General features: G+C 34.8%; 1 protein-coding gene across 4 annotated transcripts in view; it reads left to right on the top strand.

Moving 5' to 3' along the window:
- Positions 1-2,438: 2,438 nt before the first annotated feature.
- LOC108693785 (serine/threonine-protein kinase SIK3-like) overlaps positions 2,439-19,982 on the top strand; it is a 214,862-nt gene continuing 197,318 nt past the window's right edge. For all 4 annotated transcript variants that reach the window (XR_001932039.1, XM_018202925.1, XM_018202924.1 and 1 more), the window contains exon 1: positions 2,439-2,666. Coding sequence is in view for 3 of the 4 variants with exons in the window: in XM_018202925.1 (XP_018058414.1) it covers positions 2,514-2,666 (153 nt within the window). In the remaining variant the exon portion in view is untranslated. The remainder of the gene's footprint in view (positions 2,667-19,982) is intronic.

Here is a 19,982-nt window from a genome sequence, read left to right as displayed (position 1 = left end):
GAATGTACATTATGTGTTAACGAATCAATTGGATATATTATCATAGGATGTTCCGTTTCATGCATGATTAAGACACTATAAACGTGAATATTCGCAAATCCGTCATTTTTATTTCTTTCCCCACTCCGCCACTAAGCTGAGAAGGTTATGGTCGTTACAGTTGTTATAGATTATAGCTTCTAAGCTGTTGGAAACCTTGTAGCTTCGTATTTATGTATTTTCGTACTTCGAAATTTTATCATCAGAGACGAAAAGAAGGATATAAAAAAACTGAATTATTATATATTAACGAAAGCAAAAAATTTATAAAATATCTTGTTGCATTGTGGTAAACTGTATCAATAAATCAGAAAAAGGTATTCGATTATTTAATTTATTCGATTATTAATATTAAATTTCCTGCGGATAATATTCGTCGACAACTTGCTGTATTGCTGTAAAATAAATACATGACTTGAATAAACATCACTACACTTCCTCGCAGATGAGAAATTTCAATTTTTTTCTTCGAATTGACATACGTATTTGACATACATATACTTTATTTAGAAATAACCTGAACGCAAGACACTCTTCAGGTAGGTTCACTCCTGCACTAATATTACGATAGATATTCAATTGATTTTGAGAATGGAATGAAAGGAGTTACAAAATTTCAAGCAACAAATAGAAATCATAAATGACCTGTAATGACCATAACCCGTCACAGTTCAGTGATGGAATGGGGACAGAGCAAGGAATGAGAAAAGGAATAAAAATGAACGCAAATACTTACGTTTCTAATGCTCTAACATGATGTGTATAGATTGCATAGATAACCGTTCCGTTAAGCCGGTTCTACATTAGTTGCAAGCTAATCGCTTGTTGCGACAGCCAATCTGTAACTTGCATTTTGAAATCATGCTTCATATTGGTTGTCGCAACAAACTTGCGATCAGCTTGCAACTAATGTAAAACCGGCTTATTGCGCGCATTGATAGTGCATGGAATTCCCCAGACTCCCCCCACTATTGGCGCATAAGGAGCGCATCAGTTATCACAAGTTCGAGCTGATGTAGTTTATGCGATTCATGTAAAGGCGTGAAATTGTATAACGCACGAATTGTATAAACTTTCTAAAATAAGGGCAATGGATATGCAAGAAGTTACATAAACTTTCTAGTAACGTATAAACTTCATTTCTGTCATCATTGATGACAGGAATGAAGTTTATACGTTACTTCTTTCCAGAGATGAAATTAATAAGGTTATGAAAAGTACGATAAAGATAAAATATAGAATAACAAATTTTGAAGTTATATAATGTATACATATATTTAAGCTTCTAATTGCAAATCATATCCAAAAAATGTATAAGTTAAAAGATAAAATCAAATGAAAAGATATAATGCCTCATAGCGATAGTCCATTGTTTTGCTCTAAAAAACATAATTAAGGATGCCGTGTAAACATAATCAATGTAAAAATATTATCTTTTTTCACAAAATTACATTTGATTATGTTTAAGTTAACCTAGCATAAACTACTTACTTTTTGTAAATTATAAAAACTTACCTTACGATATTTTTGAGATAATGAAAAAAAGTGCATTGTGAATTTTTACTATATCACTGCATTGTTTAATACTGCACGTTTCCTTTTTTTAATCTATTTTTTAGAAATATTTACGGCGCAACTCTTAAATTGTCTTCTTTTGCTACGGATATCTGCTCACACGGGATCTATATGGTATATACGTTCTTGTCATCTTGCATTTCATTGGATCCGGCACAAAACAAAAATTGCGCAGCCATACCTGCGCGAATATGCATTTTTTTTTGCTGAGTGACTCTACTGGTTATACCGTGTTATTAATAGCAGCCATCGTTATTTCGCATAGATTGTAATGAAATATGTTTCGTTTCACGGCATGCATAAAGCCAAGACACAATGCGAGGGAACAGTGATAGCGACAGAAATATTATGATTTCAACTTATCAGAAACTGTGTATTCCGATATATCTGATTTCTGCACATTAAAGAAACGGAACGGAATATATGCACTGCGCATTCATGATGCGAATCGATGTGATGAAACGGAACGCACCCATAAATATAAAGATTATGAATTTAATTTAGGCGCGAAAATCTGCATTAACTCTGTAACTCAGTTACTGACTTCTATTGGTTACGAGTTATGACAGCCGACGGATTCAGAACACTTCTCAGTTTAATTACGTAACTACCATCATCTAAGGGAAAAAATAAACTAAGCTAACCTGGTTCGGAATACACCCAGAGTAAAATCTTTCTCGGAGAATGAATCTTAATATTTGTCTTATTGCGCGCAGGCCATTCATATCAAGCGTACGATGTAAACTAGTCAAGTTGGTCGACGTTAGTCGGAATTGGTAAGATTAACCCTAGATGGCGGTATTAAAAGACGATGATAATGAATCTGTCGATGTAACTTCATACTAACTAGTATTGCAACTGGCAACGAGTCAAGATCGAGTGAGAGAAGTGATCAAAAAATGGCATCCGCGCCGATGTCGCACAATGAGGTTTCCCAGGAATTTTCTGTCAACAAACTTATTCGTGTCGGTTATTACGAGTTGGAAAAAACTATTGGTAAAGGAAATTTTGCCGTAGTAAAAATGGCCACCCACGTCGTAACAAAATCTAAGGTAAAAGACGCTGTTGAAATCTACAATTACAAACATGAAATCCGTCATTTTGTCGTTAATATCTTCTAAATTCTGAATATCTGTGTGAATATATACTTCTTTGATTTTTAGTATGTAATTACAAAGTTCAATGATTTCAATGTAATTATTTTTTGTAGCTATATTCGAGTAATTATAATGAGTATTTAAAAAATATGTTTATTATTGTTAAGAAAGATCACTGTTGTTCTATTTCAAGTATAATTTATGTAAAATTCATAATATTTTTTATTTATATATTTGCACATTTAACATTCCGAGCATATACATAATAATATATAGTATTACTAACAGAAATATTTTCTTCTGAAGATTGGTCAACTTAATTTTAAATTTGTACCTATCTAAAAAATAATATATCTTTTTTTAATGGAAATGTCATTAATGAGAAAAAAAAATAGGTAAAAAATGAATACTCTTAAAAGCATATGCTCACACATATACATGAGAGAGGTTATATGTTTATATTATATGTTCTGAATTAATTGGATTGAAAAAGTATTAGATAATTTTACTTGTAATTTTACTTGTATTTTATTTTTATGACTTGATGTAACACATTTGATTTTATACTGCTGTGAGCATTATTATATGAATATTATGTTACAAGAATAAAAATTTATTAATATTTTATGTATTTGTATAAGATGGATATTAAGGGTTATTCATAGGGCAGTATTTATAGTCCGTTCTTATTTCAAAACTGTCTTAAGTAAAGTCTTAAGATGCTAATATGGTTTTTTGATTGATTTATGACTTTTTAAGACTTAAGATGGTTTTGAATATAAGATCTATGAATACTGGCTTAAAGCTGGTAATCATAGTCAATTCTTATATTTAAGAGCCTTAGTAGAAAACTAACTTATAATCTTAAGACAATGTGTTATGATTTAAGTCTTATGTCTTTAAGACAGTAACGCACAAACTATCTTATGACTTATGTCTTAAAGATGAAAAATACGAAGTATCTTTAAAACATAAGTCATAAAGAAGTTCTTGTGCATTAGTCCAGATCTACAATAAGTCTTAAGTTGTAAGAAATTGACTAATTACAATCAAATTTGAGAAGAATAATCGATTATGATTCGTTCATTTCTTATGGCTTAAGGTTTAAAATCTATTGTAGAGCTGGGGTTACTAAAACCTAAAACTTAAGTCATAAGACATTATCTTTAAGATTATAACTTAGCCTTTCTGTTATAGTCCTAAGATTGTCTTAAGTATAGTCTTAAGATGTCATAAGCCAATCAGAGGGCTGTATTAGCATCTTAAGACATTACTTAAGATAGTCTTAAAATAAGAGGATTATGAGTATAGGCCTAAGATCTGATTGAACAATGTTTCTTAAATTTTAAGTGAAGCTCAAAAATCTTTTTCTTTTTTAAAAGCCGAGATAGGAGACAGAAAGGGAGAGTTTTAAGCCATGCTTAAAATTAAAGTAATGTTGGTACAATCGGACCTACGTAAGTATTCTAAAAGATTTTAAGGAGTGATTCCTCACACAAATTCAAGATGAAAATTTTATATGATTATATCCGAAACGACTTAGTTTCAAAGATATAAGATATGAAATTAGAAGAAAAAGTTTTGTTTTTTTTTCTTTAATTTTGAAACTATTCAGGTTATTTTAATGAAATTTTAAACATATAAAGTTTCACATATATGATCCTATAAAATTTTCTTTTTGAATTTGTGTGAGGAATCATCCTTTAAAATTTCTAGACTACTTAATGCTCATTCTGTATATAGATCGTTTCATTTTTATGACGACCTCCAATATTTTTTTAATAGTATATTTTACAGAAAAATGTTTCAGATAAAAATGGAATGATTTCGAGGTGGACATATCTTGGTTAAACGTTTTAACATGAATCAGTTGGTGTAAAGAAAACATAGTTGCTTATTTAAAAAAATATCCATTTTGTTTACATGTTTTTTTTTTTAAATAATGTATTTTCTTTACATCAATTGATTCATCTCATTACTCTGTTCATAAAAGTATTAACATTTAATTATCAAAAAATTAATAATTTATGAGATTTATTTAATGTCAATATGTGCCAGAATAAAGCATAAATTATTGTTTTGAATATCCCTGCTTTAATATTTTTAAATACAGAATAATTAGAAGATGATGTTCGAAGTATAGGAATTTCGATGGTTTTACGAAGATTTTGAAATGTAAAAATAGTAGCGATAATTTTATTATACTGAAGAGGACTTGATGTGAAAAGATTGAAAAGTTGAAACGTCTGTATGTATGTATGCACAATTGTTAGTCTACAATAATAAATATTGTATAGCATGAATAACAAGTATGGCTCCTTTGTTTTTTTACTATTTGATTATTTGAATTTTATTCGCTGGAACCTATTACATTGTTTTTAATTTTAAACATAATTTGAAGAATTATATTATGTAGAAATGACATGATAGAGCGCGAGCGTGGCAGTGCAGAGCACGAGTGTAGTATGACAGATATTATACTGACAGATAGTCTATTCTGCCATAAGTCCCGAATTTGACTCCACTAGGAATCAAAATATTTACGCTCGTGTTTCCTCTCGGAAAAGACTTGCAATCTCTCGAGAATATTCTTGTCCACAGAAATACCTCGAAAAATCCGCCATTCGAAACCGGTATTAAAACTGTAGATCCCATATGCTTGTAGCAATTGAATAATCCGCATGTGTATCACAAGCATATGAGAGATGTAACAGGTCAAAGGCCTAACAAAAGAAAAAGAAGAAGTGATTCCATTAAAAAAAATGCAGGAAAGTATATCTTTTTGGCGTCTTTCTTTAGAAGAAAAACAACATGATCAAAATACATCTTCTTCGAAATCATTCCATTTATAACTAAAACATTTCTCTCTAACTGCATTATTCAAGAGATATTTATTTATCATTTTTGTTAAGGTATCGTAAGGACTGTCAGACACCTTTAGTAATTCATGAGTAAACACAATCAATTTTGGTTTCAATGGTTTCAAAGTTTATTGTAAGGAATATGAATGTATCGAGATTGAATATTGCAGCGAATCAGCTCGTCTTTTTATTTTGAGAATGCAGAAAAAGAAAAAATGTAGAGCAACTCAGAAAAATCGCCCGCTCACGCAGCGCCGCGTTACGTTACCAATTTACTTAACGATCGCGCCGATACGTTATCCTCCGCGGTAATCCCCCGAATATACTCAACTAATAACTACTCTCCTAAACATGTCGTCTGCCTTGATAAATATTTTTAATTGAACAAACTTAAATCTAACGATGAGCGCAATATTATGCTCAACTCGTAAACCTCATCAATACACAACCTATCCCTCCTCTATAGGCAAAGGATAAATTTTTACAATAGGACGCTTATTACCTTTACTCGTATGCACTGTTACAGTTCTTATTTTCTCATCCATTCCCGGATGAACTTCAACGATCTTTCGCCAAAATCCATTTGAAGGAGAAGTATCGTTTCTTCCTTTAACATTACTAATTGCCCAACCTTTAGCTTAACAGAAGCTTCAATTTCGCTCTTCCTCGACAAAGAATCAAATACTTAGACCACTTCGATCAGAAATGCTGTTTCAATCACTCTACATGTTGCCATTGAGTAAGTCTATTGGAGCTACGTCTTGGAGATTTAGTTCCAGATAGGCTATCAAGGAATCCCTGATCAGGAAATATGCCAGAATCAATACGCTCAGATCCATAGGCTCGTCTGTCAAAGGGAGTCTAGAGTTTAAGATCGCCTTAACCTGCGCCAAAACCGTGCTCATTTCTCCTACAGTAAACAATGCATTTCCAATGTTCTTTTTAGATACTGTTTCATGGAACCGAACAGCAGCTTTCGTCAATTCTCTAAAATACGGTATCCTAGGTGGTATAAAATGTTAGGTCAATCGTTTTTGTGATAGCATTCTGAAAATTCGTCTGAAAGTTCGCGGAAATAAGCGCCGCAGTTCATTATCAGTTCCTTGGAAATTTCTTCCGTTGTTGGAATACATGTTGACCGCCTTTCCTCTTCGAGAAACAAACCGCTTCAAAGCTCCGATAAAAGCTGCTGAAGTTACGTCTTCCACTAATTTTAAGTGCACAATTTTGGTTGAAAACAGAAACGTAACGCTTTGTATTGCTTACTATTCCTGCGAACTCTGTCTCGAACAAAAAAAGATCCGCAGTAGTCAACTTCAGTGTCGTAAAATCTAACTAAAGTGACTCGAGCAGCTGGTAATTGACCCATGAATTGCTGACAAGAGATAGGTGATGCTTTGACACAACGTACGCAATTCCTTGTAATATTTTTTACCTTTCTTCTTGCGAATGAAGGCCAAAACTCTTATACAGCAGACAAAGTAGCTTGAGTGTTAGCATGGAACAATTTCTCATGTTTGTTCTTTATTATTAGCTTCGTGACATAGTGAGCGCTTGGCATTATAATGAAATGCTTAATTTCAGCCGATATCTTAACATTTTCCAATTTTCTTCCTACTCTTAAAGTGATCATCTAAATACGGATTTAAACTAAGTAATCTAGAGAGCTTTTAGGAATCCTTTCCTTTTCTTAACAATCGCATTTCATTTTTAAACATTTCGAATTGAATCAATTTTATTATAACCAAACACGCATTAGTTATTTCTGAAGTCATTATACAGCCCGCTCTATGATTTACAACAATATTTCTAGCATTATGACTAAAACGCATACATATGCAACGACTTGAAGTAACATTTTTAAGGAAGAGTATCTAATATATAGTATAACGGATTCTTGCATCGAAATTAGACTGAATTGCAACTTTGCTTCTCTGAAATGTTTTCGAGTAGAGACTTCACATCTTCCGCTGGCTACTTTAGCACTTAAATTTAATCATGAAGGTCCTTTCTATTAAAAACTTGTTTTTTAATTGCTCGGGAGTAATTCCGCGGAAAATCAAATCCGCAGGGTTTTCTTTAGATTTTACGTGATGCTATTCGAAAGGTGAAGAATTTCTTTGTATCTCATTAATATGATTCGCCACAAATATTTTCTATTCTTCTTGCTGGAGAACTCAGCCACCCCAAAACAATTTTTGAATCAGTCCAGTAATAACATTCATACACTCTCACCTTTAAACAGGTTATCACTTTTGTTCATAAGTTTCGCTGAAAGCACACAGCTCAATCGTGGCAGAGACAATGTTTTCAAGGGTGCCATTCGAGACTTGGCATAAAGCAAAGTTGTCGAGGCTCTATCATTATCTCTACAAATATGCAGTAAGTCTTCTCGCTAGCGTCGCAAAAACCGTGTAATTGAATTACTGAATCATTGACTCCTAATGTTATCAATCGCGAGATCTTTAGATTCTAACAAATATAACTGAGATTTTATCTTGTGCCAAGCTTTATAAAATGTGCATAGGTATGTCCTCATCCCATTCAATATTGCAGGTTCATAAGGATTGAAATCAAAATTTTAGCTGTGATTATAACGGGGCTAACTAAACCTAAAGGATCGAATAATCTCGACACTTCGGCTAACATTGTTCTCTTAGATACTTTGAAGTTTTGTAATAGAATTCTTATAATACAATATATCTTCATTAGGATTCCACAAGATTCCGAGTAATTTCGATTCTTGATCTTTACTAAAATTTAATAAATCGTCTTGATCACTAACGTCGTCTCATTCCATTATTATGTTAGATTTCCACTTGTATAACTCAAAGAGAGATAACAACTCATTAATATGCTTTATCATATCTATAATCCCTTGCAATTAGACCCGATTAAAAAGTCATATAAAAATTTCTAAGAACAATTTCTGAAGCTATAGGAAATTTTTCTTTCTCTAGTTCAGCTAATTGCTGTAAGCAATTTGATTGCCAAGAACGAAGGAGATTTAGTGCCATATGTGAGTAACTCAAAACTTTCTACGGGCGCGTCCAGGTTTTCGTTCCAAAGAATCGTTTGTAGAGATATATAATATGATCAGTGTGAATCAAAATTTGTCTATACATTTTCTTAATGTCTGCGCATAGCAGCACGAATTTAAAAAATCTAAATCTTATAACTATAAAAACAAATCAGATTGAATTATAGGATCTTTGTATAATGCATTATTTAACTGTTTAAATCTTTCGAATTTTTGTTAGATGCGTCAAATACTACTCGCGTTTTAGTATTTTGATTCTTTACGAATGACTGCTCTATGAGGAAGGAATATCCTTTTCATGTCAAGTGTTAGTTTATTAATACGCTTCATATGCTCTAAGTCTAAGTATTCTCTCATAAATTTGACGTATTCTATTTTGAGCTCTATTTTACCTTCTCAAATTTTCTTTTTAACAACAACAACAACAACGACAAAAGTCTTTTCATAGCAATATCCTCCGCAGAATCTCCTAGCTGAGTCAACACCTTTTGATTAATAAGAAGTTAATGTATGAGTAACTTAACTACGAACTGACCATCAGCGTTTCTAGTATAACTATTTTCATAGAATTTCTCCACGTATTAGTCTTCTGTCGTTCTGTTTTCGTAATTTAAACAATCTTCAATCGACTAGAATTTATTTACTTTATCGCATAACCTTTTTTCCATACTCAAATTACAAATACTCTTTAAGGCTCCGCGAGTTTGTTGTCCGACAATCCCCGCGACTATCCACCCAAGCGTTTTTGCAAAGTTAGCTTGTTTTTTTCGAGCTTTATCTGTCCTACACAAATGAGATTCCAAAACTTTTCGGCATCTATTAATATATCTATTTCTTTAGAAATTTGAAATTCAGGATTCGCCAATCTAATGTTATTTGGAATATTTGAATCGAATTTATTTAACTCGAATCCTGGCAAATTTTGCGTAATACAAGGCAACACTATGCATTTTCAGTCTATGTAATAGAGAAGTCTATGTAATAAGAATCAAAGACCATATTCAAATCAATTACCTTTTAAGGCGTCCGAAATCTGTTGATTTACTCCTCTAATTCTTATTTGCGTTTTTTCACCTGAAAGACCTAATTTACTTCGAAATTTTTGAGACATGAAATTCGATTGAGAGCCGTTATCTAGCAAAGTTCTGTCCTCCACGAATCGACCGCTTCTATCCTTTATTTTTACGACAGCAATAGAGAGCAAGACTTGTTTCAAAACTACCGTTTTATTCGAATTAGTATGACGATACACTGTACCTATCTTTTCTTTATTTTGATTCGACTTTAATCTCTTATTTAACTGCATATTCTTGTTTTTCTTTATCGTTTTCTATATGCAATAATGAATTATGTTTCTTTCCGCAAATCTTACAATTATTGGATACACAATCTTTTACTAAATGTTTAGATCTTAAGCAATTTAAACACAGCCCGTTTTGTTTCACCTTTTTCACGCTCTACGGATAGACTACGAAAGTTACTATATAGATATATCATATGCTTTACAATAAGCGCACTTAATATTAATGGCAGTAGTGTGAGCTGCGGTAATCTTGCTGGAATCTGTTTTACATGAGTTCGTACTTACTTAATCTTGTATATTTCGATTCACTATTGCCTCCAGTGTGACATCTCTTTGTTAAAAAGGTTACTAGTTCCAAAAAGTTCAACATTGTAGATTTTAATGTGTTTTCCCATTCCTTTACTGAAGTGATGTCTTTGTCAATTATATGAATAAGTAAATCGTCCCATTGCTTCGTGTCTTTTTAATGCTCGCAAAGCCTTGGTGTGTTTTAATACGCCAGAATTTGCCTGATAGCTACTCCATTTTCCTTTTTGATAACAGATAAGTCGAATATCGCTTGAATATGAGTTTGTATTATCAATCTTTGATTGTCATATCTTTCTCTTAATCTAGACCAACTATCTGCGTAATTTATTCCAGAAATCTCTAATGATGCTTTTGGCCGCTTGGTCTTTCAAAGATAGATGATTTCAAATAATGAAATTTTTGTACGTCATTTAACGATTCATTTGAATGAATTAATGAATTGAACACCTATCAAATCATCAAAGAAAGCATACCATTTTTCGTATAGATCAGAAAAAGTTGGTAACTCGATCTTAGGCAATTTAATAAGATTATTATTTTCTCTTACATTATGTTGCATATTGACTTGTACTTCTTGAGATGCTTGATCGAGAATCTCGTTTCTAGTTACTAATTCAACGCGATTTTCTAATATTTTCTTAACTATTAATTTTAAATGCAGAAACTTATTTTCGTATATTTCTAATTCTTTGTCAATTTCTTCTGTGACGGTCATTATCCAAAAAACTTATTTCTAAACAAACTTCTGACAATGACATGTATGCTTCTTCGACTTTATCGAGTCTTATCTTAACGTCATCTACATCAACGCTATGAGAATCGATATCTCTAAAGAAATTTTCAGCTCGCGTTAAACTAGAAAAAAGTGTTAAACTTTTTTGCTTCAACTTAGCTAATTTTTCTTCTTCAGACGTAGCTCTGTTTTACCGACAATAATTCACGCTACACGAACGAACAGTAATATGTATTTCGCTTTTATTTATTGAAACTAGAGTTGAGACTTGTTGATGATGACGCTTCGATTGGTGAATGTTTCTCGAAGTATGCGTGCGATTTGAATCTTTTTTCCTATATGGCGATTTTTTCCACGTGATGATGCCCGCTTATGGTACTGATTCCTTGTGACGATCCAGGTGATCCAAGCTTTTACTATTCTCTCTTAGTCGCTTGTCTATAAGCTTCTCTTTTTATATCGTGCGTTTCGCACTTTCTAAGATATTTCGTAATGATGCGAGTAATGGCGTCTGTCTCTAGTACGATCACTTGTACGATCACGAGATCTGCTGGTCTTCTTCTGCACTATGCGGCGTATCTCGATCCGATTCAAAGGACCATATGTTAAGGTATCGTAAGGACTATCAGACACCTTTAGTAATTCACGAGTAAACATAACCAATTTTATTGGTTTCAATTAAACTTTATTGTAAGAAATACTTTATTGTCGAATACGATCGAGTATTACAGCGAATCAGCTCTTCTTCTTCTTCTTAGTGTGTTGCCAGACAATCCATAGATTGAGACTAAGCCACTGAAGTCCGCGGTACTAGTTATAAATTGTGAGGGGGCTACCAGTCTGTTAGAATTTCGATCGATGATTGCCCTCCCCCCCTTGCTTCCAGATGCCTGCTGCCACCTAGCCGCGCGTCATAGGAGAAGAGGGAGAGGAGCAAAGAAGATTTAAAAGAAAGCTCATTGGCCTTCATGTAAGTCAATAGCAGGCGAAACAGTTTGAAGGATGAATGGAATGAAGGGCAGAGAAAAGGTTCGGGGAGGAATTAGGGAATTTATTAGCAATATAGTTACGGATAGGAGACGAATTCAGATTAAATTTTTCACAATGAAACAGGAGGTGATTAATTGTTTGGGAGGGATCCTCACAGGGACAAACCGATGACTCTATCATTTGGACTCTCTTAATATTTATATGATTCGATATTAGATGGTTAACAAGGATTATTTCTTCTCTTGACAAAGACTTTGAAACCATGTTTCTTAGAAGTATAAAAGTGTTCATAATAAAGAGTACTCTTAGTAGGTGAAATTAGTTTCATATGTTCTTCAGTTTGCTTATTTGCCTGGGCAGTCGACACTGCTAGGAGGTCTTCATAAGGAACCTTGAAGAACAGCTTGTATCCCTCTATTGCAGCTAATTTGGCAGCTTGCTTCAGCTTCGTTGCCTGGAGTGTGCTGATACTCAGAAGAATGTCACCTCTTTGCTCTGCTTGATAACATCGCAATAAGCTTGTTTGATATATTAGGTGTATAATTTTGCTTCTGCCGTTTTTTTCCGAAATTCGAGGCTTTATTGTAAAAAATTGGTTATATTATACATTTATGATTCAAAGTATCGATTGCTGGCCACTACTTTCTCCCATCTTTCAGATAGCGTACGAATCCCGCGTCGAAAAAACTGATCATCTTTTGAAGCTATCCACGAATCGATCCAATTTTTTACTTCTTCATAAGACCGGAAGTGCTGGTCAGCCAGGCCGTGTGCCATTGATTGAAACAAGTGATAGTCAGAGGGAGTAACGTCTGGAGAATACGACGGGTGGGATAGGACTTCCCATTTCAACGTTTCTAAGTATGTCTTGACCACTTTCGCAACATGGGGTCGAGCATTGTCATGCTGCAAAATCACTTTATCGTGTCTCTCGTTGTATTGCGGCCGTTTGTCTTTCAATGCTTGGCTCAAACGCATCAATTGCGTTCGATACCGATCGCTTGTGATTGTTTCAGTCGTAATGCGTTCATAATACACTACGCCGAGCTGGTCTCATCAAATACAGAGCATGACTTTGGACGTCAAAATCACCGTTCTTGAAGCGTTGAAACCACTAACAACACGTTCTTTCACTAATAGCGACCTCACCATAAGTATTTGAGAGCATTCGATGAGCCTCAGCTGCAGATTTCTTTATATTGATGTAAAAAATTAAAACCTCCCGCAAATGACGAGAATTTGGCTCGTAAACTGACATTTTCAATCGAGAATAACTTTATGATTCAGACACAAATCGACTAATGTTTCTATGGGGTTATGTTGACAGATGCCCAAGTTTATTGTATGACGTCTATGATCTATTTATTTCGATCACTACTTATCGCTAAAGCCATCTATAGGAAAACGGCGGAAGCAAAGTTGTACACCTAATAGTAGATTATGTAATTACACTGGACTCTTGTGAACTGCAAAGGGCTTCAAGCGCGTTTTCTGAGTCTGAAAATATAATGCTCTTTATGATATCAAGATCTCCAATTGTCTCAATAGACTATAATATGGCCCATAACTCAGCCGTAAAGATGGAGGTTTCAGGTGAGGTTTCAGAATTTATGTTTAATAGAGCTTCTATGCTAGGTGAAAAAACAGCACCTTCTACGGCGCCTTCCTCGTTCTTCGATACGTCATATAAAAGGAAATGGCATTTTGTCTATATTGAAAGGATTTATGGTAGAAATCTGCCAAACTGGGATTGTCTTTTGGAACCGTGCATATTTAACATAATCGATTTTGAGAAAGAAGACCTCATAAGAATGTCCTCATAAGTATGCTGATGAGTATGCGATGAATTATATTTTTTTCGCAACGGCAGTCACAAAGACTGTTTGAAGAGTCTAAAGCCCTTAATGGCATCAATTTTAAGGTTTGGATGGCTACAATCCATTTCCTCTAAGGATTTATACGCTAAATTTATTGGCTATAACTTTGAAAATAAATTTAGAGGCATTTGAGTCTAAGGCTGATTTCTTTGGCCTCTGCCAGCATGACATTTATCGGTGTCGATATGCGGTATCCCATTATCTTTCTAATTATCTTGTATTGCAATCGCTGTAACTTGATAAAGGTAATAGACTCGGATGTAAATGAACTCCAGATGAAGAATTGACATCCGTATTCCACGGCACTACGGAATGTGGCTCTGTAAATAATAAGGAGAAGATTAGAATGGGAACTCTAGACGATGTCCGACAGAATCGGTATTGCGATGCCAGAGATCTTTCTGCCCCTGTCGATTAGATATCTAAGATAGTGCCTTAAGATTGTAGTTCAGTATGATTCCCAGAAAACAATGTGATTATATTCTAGGGACTAAGATCCCGTTGATGAATAATTTGGGTAAAATCTTGACTGCATTGCCCTGTGTGAAGCCCATCCAAGAGGATTTGATAGAAGATATTTCCAGGTTCCTGTATTTTAGATCTCATTCATTTTGTTCAGGGAGAATTGGATAGATTCAATAGCATCGTTTGGATTACGATGCGTGGAATATAACACCACGTCGTCTGTCTATTGTAGGAAGCAAGTATCGTATAATGCAGCTGTCGATCTAAATTTCTAAGGTAGATATCGAATAGTAAAAGGCTTAAGGTAGATCCCTAAGGCGTACTTTATATGTGTTACATGGCCATGAAGTTCGCCATCTATTACGAAGTTCAGGTATCTCACACTGACTGATCAGGTTTTTAGCAAATTTTCTGAAGTGGAACGCCTATTTCCTTCAGCTCTTCTAAGAGATAGATCTATGTTGGATAGATTGTCAAATGCGCCCGCAATGTCCAGGAACTGCAATTGTAATAGATTGATTTAGGAATCCAGATTTCACTGCTGTGATCAATGTAGCCAAGTTATCATCGTAGACCCTAAAGGGCCTGAAGCCTTCTGCGCTGGTAGGATTGGTCTGAATTCTATGAACCAGCTTCGTTCCATGAGTTTGCCTACGCATGACATTAATGATATAGATCTAACCGTCTCATTGCTAGGTTTAGGTATTAAGTTACTATCAAAGAAATCTTCCACGAACTTGGAAAGATTCCTTGAAAAAAAATTTTGTTGAACATAGATAGTAGACAGGTACTCTATGGGTAATTATCCTAACATTTTTGTAATTGATTTGGTCTAATCCCGGAGCGGATTTTTGCGAGATGATGTAAGTGTACCCCTAAATTCTTTTAGAATCAAAGGATCATTTAACCATGTACATGTATTATATTTGAGTTTTGGTTGTCTTCATTTCTATGAGAGAGTTTTGGAACAATCGGAAGACGAGGGGCATAGCTTGGAAATTGCTTCCATGGAAACTTATACGAGGACTTGAGATGAATTATCACGCTGTGACATCTTTCTTTTGAAACATTTGATTAAGGCCCAAATCTGACTAGTGGGAGTTTTGCTGTTCACAAGGTTGTGCCATTCTTTGCGTTTCTGTTCCGAAAGTTTCTTAAAACAATCAGTGCTAGTCTTACGAAAACTAAGATAATTTTCTCTGTGAGTGTTGAGATAAGTTTCTTGATAGCCTTTCTGTTATGCACCGCTTCCGATTCGTTCCATCAAGGAGGAGGTTCCAATTTTTGGAATTGTATTGAAGTATGCGGGAGATGTTTGCTTTCTGAGAAGAAACTCCTGGCAACTTCAAGCAGGTTTTGTGTGAACCTGTCATAACTCTCTATTATGTCGTGACCAATTTCAGCAGATAGATTCTTGACAGAGGATAGCAGTTCATGATGAAATGCTTGACACATCTCTTTAATGAGAGATAATTTAACAGAATTTTGATTTAAGACTAACCTGGATATCGTTCAATTATTGTTGTCACTGGGAAGTGATCGCTTCTAAGAATATCAGATTCTACGTTTGTTTTGCAAAGAGGCGCTAAATGGGGAGATGCCAAAGCCAGGTCTAGAATTGAAGTTGTAGTTGAAGAAGGTCGCAAAAAGGTGGGTGTTTTTCCATTGAGCAGTGTTAAGTCATAATCTCCTATAATTCGATAGAATTTTCTTCCTGTTGTAGATTGATTTTTGGATCTCCAAAATGGTGTGCGTTAAAATCCCCTAGAATAATATGGTTTCTGTGATGCTGCAATTCATTAAGTAGAGATTCGAAGCAAGAAATAGGAGTGTTTTCAAGATGCTGTAAATATTGACAATAACTATAGGGTCTGTGTTCATATTGAATTTTGATTGCAAGTTTTTCAACTGACGAATGATCGATGTCCTTGAGGATGACGATTTCAAATTTTGTGTCATCTCATATAATGACGCACACGTCTCGATCTCCCAGTTGAATCAGACCATTCCTGACTACGTTGAATTCCTTGATGCTAAGTTTGTTATTATTCTTAAGAAAAATCTCTTGTACACAAAGGATATCATAATCTGTTATTATAGAGAGCAACGATGGGAGGTTATGCCTAACTCCAAGGGTACTCCATTAGAAGATTTTTAATTTGTTTGTTAGTCATTTTACCTTTGAAAGATTTATTTTGAACAGTAACGCGCCAACTCGGCGGCAATGACGAGAGCAGACCAAATTCCCCCGCCATCGCCGGATTCAACGATGTGAATGTGTATGGCGGCGCTGCTAGGACACTCCGGAAAGACGCGTCGGAGGAATTGCGGTGTTTCTGTGATGTATCTAAATTATTTCCGAAATCTGTTATCATATTCAAATTCATGGGCAGAGTTAAGTTATGTCATTATACTGCTGTTGTGTATAATTGAAATGCAAACCATTATGAGGGTTTCTAAGAGGACCTCCTTCCACTCCACCAACGTGAGGAGGGGGCGAAGGTTGAAAATAATTACCAGATTTTGTATTAGTTTAATGATAGCATTGAAAGCGCTGAGTAGATTATTATTTTGGAAGTGAGTGAAGATTTCTGTGACCATGAAAATTAAATCTGCAAGCGCTATTGTCTTTGTTTGCGTTATGAGATTCTGGTTGTGTGGAGGTTTTATTTTGGAATATTATGCCGTTATCAGATGAGTAATGGATTTTGCCATTGTTTTCGTTGAGAGCTTGGAGATGAGCTCCTGCATCGTACCCATACTGAGTCGTATTAAGCTGAGTCCAGCTTTGTTAAGGCAGGTGCGGTGTCGCTCTCCCCCTTCGGGGAAGCGTTTCTATTTCTCGATGATTGCGGACAAGAATGAGGATTTTAATATTTCAGCATAAGTTTAAGATTCTCCCTCTGATTTCTCAGCATCTAAAAGATCAAATCTATTAGAGTTTTCAAATGTTCTTCCTCTGTTGCGAGGAAGAATAGGAAGATTGCTGTTATTTTCAGCAGAATCGAGGGATAGGATCGAGGTTGAGGATCTACTCTCTACATGATTTTTGGCGTCAATGATGGAGATATTTTCAATAGTTGCTAACGATAGTGCGTTGTTTAATAATAGGGCAAGTGCGATTATTGATCCAATGTTCGCCTTAATAGTTGATGCATCTTCTTGCATGCGACACGGATTATCTGTATCGCTATGTCTACTTTCGCCGCAATATAGACATCTGGAGGGACTTTTGCATGAGTCGCTTACGTGATCCATCCTGTAACAGAGATGGCATATCCTTGACATGGGGATATATGGACGGACTTCGCCTAATCTTAAAAATAAATACTTCTTGCGATAATATTTGTCTTGCAAATTTAATACGAACTGTTCTGGACGGAATTCGATTTTATTACTCTTAACACTCCTTCGATTTAACGTCTGGACGTTTATTATTTTGGCTTTTGATTCCAGAGCCTCCTTGAGTGTGTCTAGCTCTAGTTGCTGGGGAACATCCTGTATTGGGGACATTCCTGTCCTAAGAATCTTGAAAGTTGGGATAAAAGTTCTTGTGCTTAGCGACAGTAGAATTCTCCACGAGACGGTTATCTCCCGTATCAAACTGCTACTAGTATTTTTCCATTACCAATTAATTTCGAGAATATCGGGAATACCGGCTTTAACTATTTTATATTATATTATATTTTGAAATTATTTATATTATTTTGCTGATAAGTGTGGGATAGCGTTATCTCGGCTACTAGAATAGACATACACTATATACGGGCCAATATCACGTGTGCTATAATACCGTAATTCTGTTACTCGTATTCTGACTTGACTGATTTGTATTATCGTCTACATTAGAACTTGCTTGCATGTAACGTCATGCTGGAATTGCTTACATTTGCGCATTTCTTGGCGGGAGATTCTTGCTTTGAATAGAGCTCTCCTCTGCAGAGTTTCGCAGCAGCCGCTTTTTAGTTTGCCTCTGTTGCTCATGGATGTCCATTGAAGTTGGCTCTGTAGAGTTTCTTAAGAGTCGTGGGGGCGATTGCGTTAGCTAGACTTCCAAAGTTTTCGAGGTTTGTATCCCTGTCAACACTTTCTGATGCAACCGTTACACTAGATGCGACTTTATTTAAATAAAATTTCGGTATCGCGATACCCGCTTCCTTATAAATATTTTCCAGCAGTAGGTTTTGTGAAACTTACTCATTATGCGGGGAGATGGAAGATGAAATTGTAAATTTAGAGGGAGAGGGAGATTCTAAAGTAGCAATCGGGGGATTAAGAGAAAAGGCATGCTGGAAGCATCGCTACTGTCTTTATCCTCTCCCCTCCAGAGAACAAGGCCAGTGCCTCGAATTATTTTGGCTTAAATATACTATTTGCCCTGCTAACAACGAGAACAATAAGCTAAAATACAAAGACGTCCTTAAAAGGGCGGATGGACAAAATTATATAAGTTATGAACTCGCGCGGCACTTGAGCGACCACACTAGGATGGGAGAGACAGACACATCTGCACCCTACCGCTGCTGTGACAAGACTCAGCGAATCAGTTCGGTTTTTTATTTTGAGTGAAAAAGAAAAAATGTAGAACAACTCAGAAAAATCGTCCGCTCAGCGCCGCGTGACGGCCAACTTACTTAATGATCGCGCCGGTATGTCCTCCGCGGCAACTCGAATATACTACAACTAATAAAATAACAACTCTTCTAAATAATTTTGAAATGAAATATCCTGTATATAGTGAGATATCCAATTGGAGAAATGATTTATTTGCATTTTTTAATAAAATTTAGATTTTTTTTTTTAAAGTAAATCGATTTCTTTTACTAACTTCATAAAAAAAATTATACAAATCCTGAATTCATAAAGATATGCAAGTCGTGTTTGTGTTGTCATCAGAGAAGCTTGAAAATTGCTAAAAATCAATTTTTTAAAATTATGACTTGACATTTTTTACTATTTAGTGATATCTTCCATTTAAAAAATCTAAATCATCTTAATCTTCTGCGAATCAGGTGGGTTGACATTTATTTCAGCAAGATGAATTTTTATAACTTTTTAAAAAGTACAACACGTATGTTGCCAGTTTTATGTAACTGAAGAGTGCGTTGTTACCAATTATACTAAATTATAGTATATTTATGATGAAATGTAGCATGGGGGTATGAGATATATTACATATGATTCATGATGATTTTCCACCTGGTTCGCGGAGCGAAAAATAGCTGCGTTTGGCAAATCTGAGTGCTCTTTTTCTACAGTGCATGTGACATATGCTAATATAAGAGCATTCCGACGCCTCAAATTTGCATTACTGAACGCAGCTATTATCTTGTAGCAACTATTATCTTGTATACAGTTATTACAGTTATGAAAAAGAAATGATATGAATAATTTATCACTTATAAATTGTTAAATTAATTGTGATATAAAGAAAATATAGGATACACATTATGCTTACAACACACGATACTTGTTTTCTTGGCTGGTTTAACTGATAGATCCATTGCATGCTACTACGTGCATTGTATACTGCTGTGATGGAAGTGCTGCTAGTCATGGCTTCACATATTAATTGACTTCACGTATTAATTCACTTGCGAGTTAGCTTCATGCTTGATGAACAATATACAGATGTATATACACCTATAAGATATAATATGCAATAATATAAGAATTATATGAGACATAAGAGA

The sequence above is a fragment of the Atta colombica genome, unplaced genomic scaffold, assembly GCF_001594045.1.
Source record: "Atta colombica isolate Treedump-2 unplaced genomic scaffold, Acol1.0 scaffold98, whole genome shotgun sequence".
Classification (NCBI taxonomy): Eukaryota; Metazoa; Arthropoda; class Insecta; order Hymenoptera; family Formicidae; genus Atta; species Atta colombica.
This window is presented reverse-complemented; position numbering and strand designations above follow the sequence as displayed.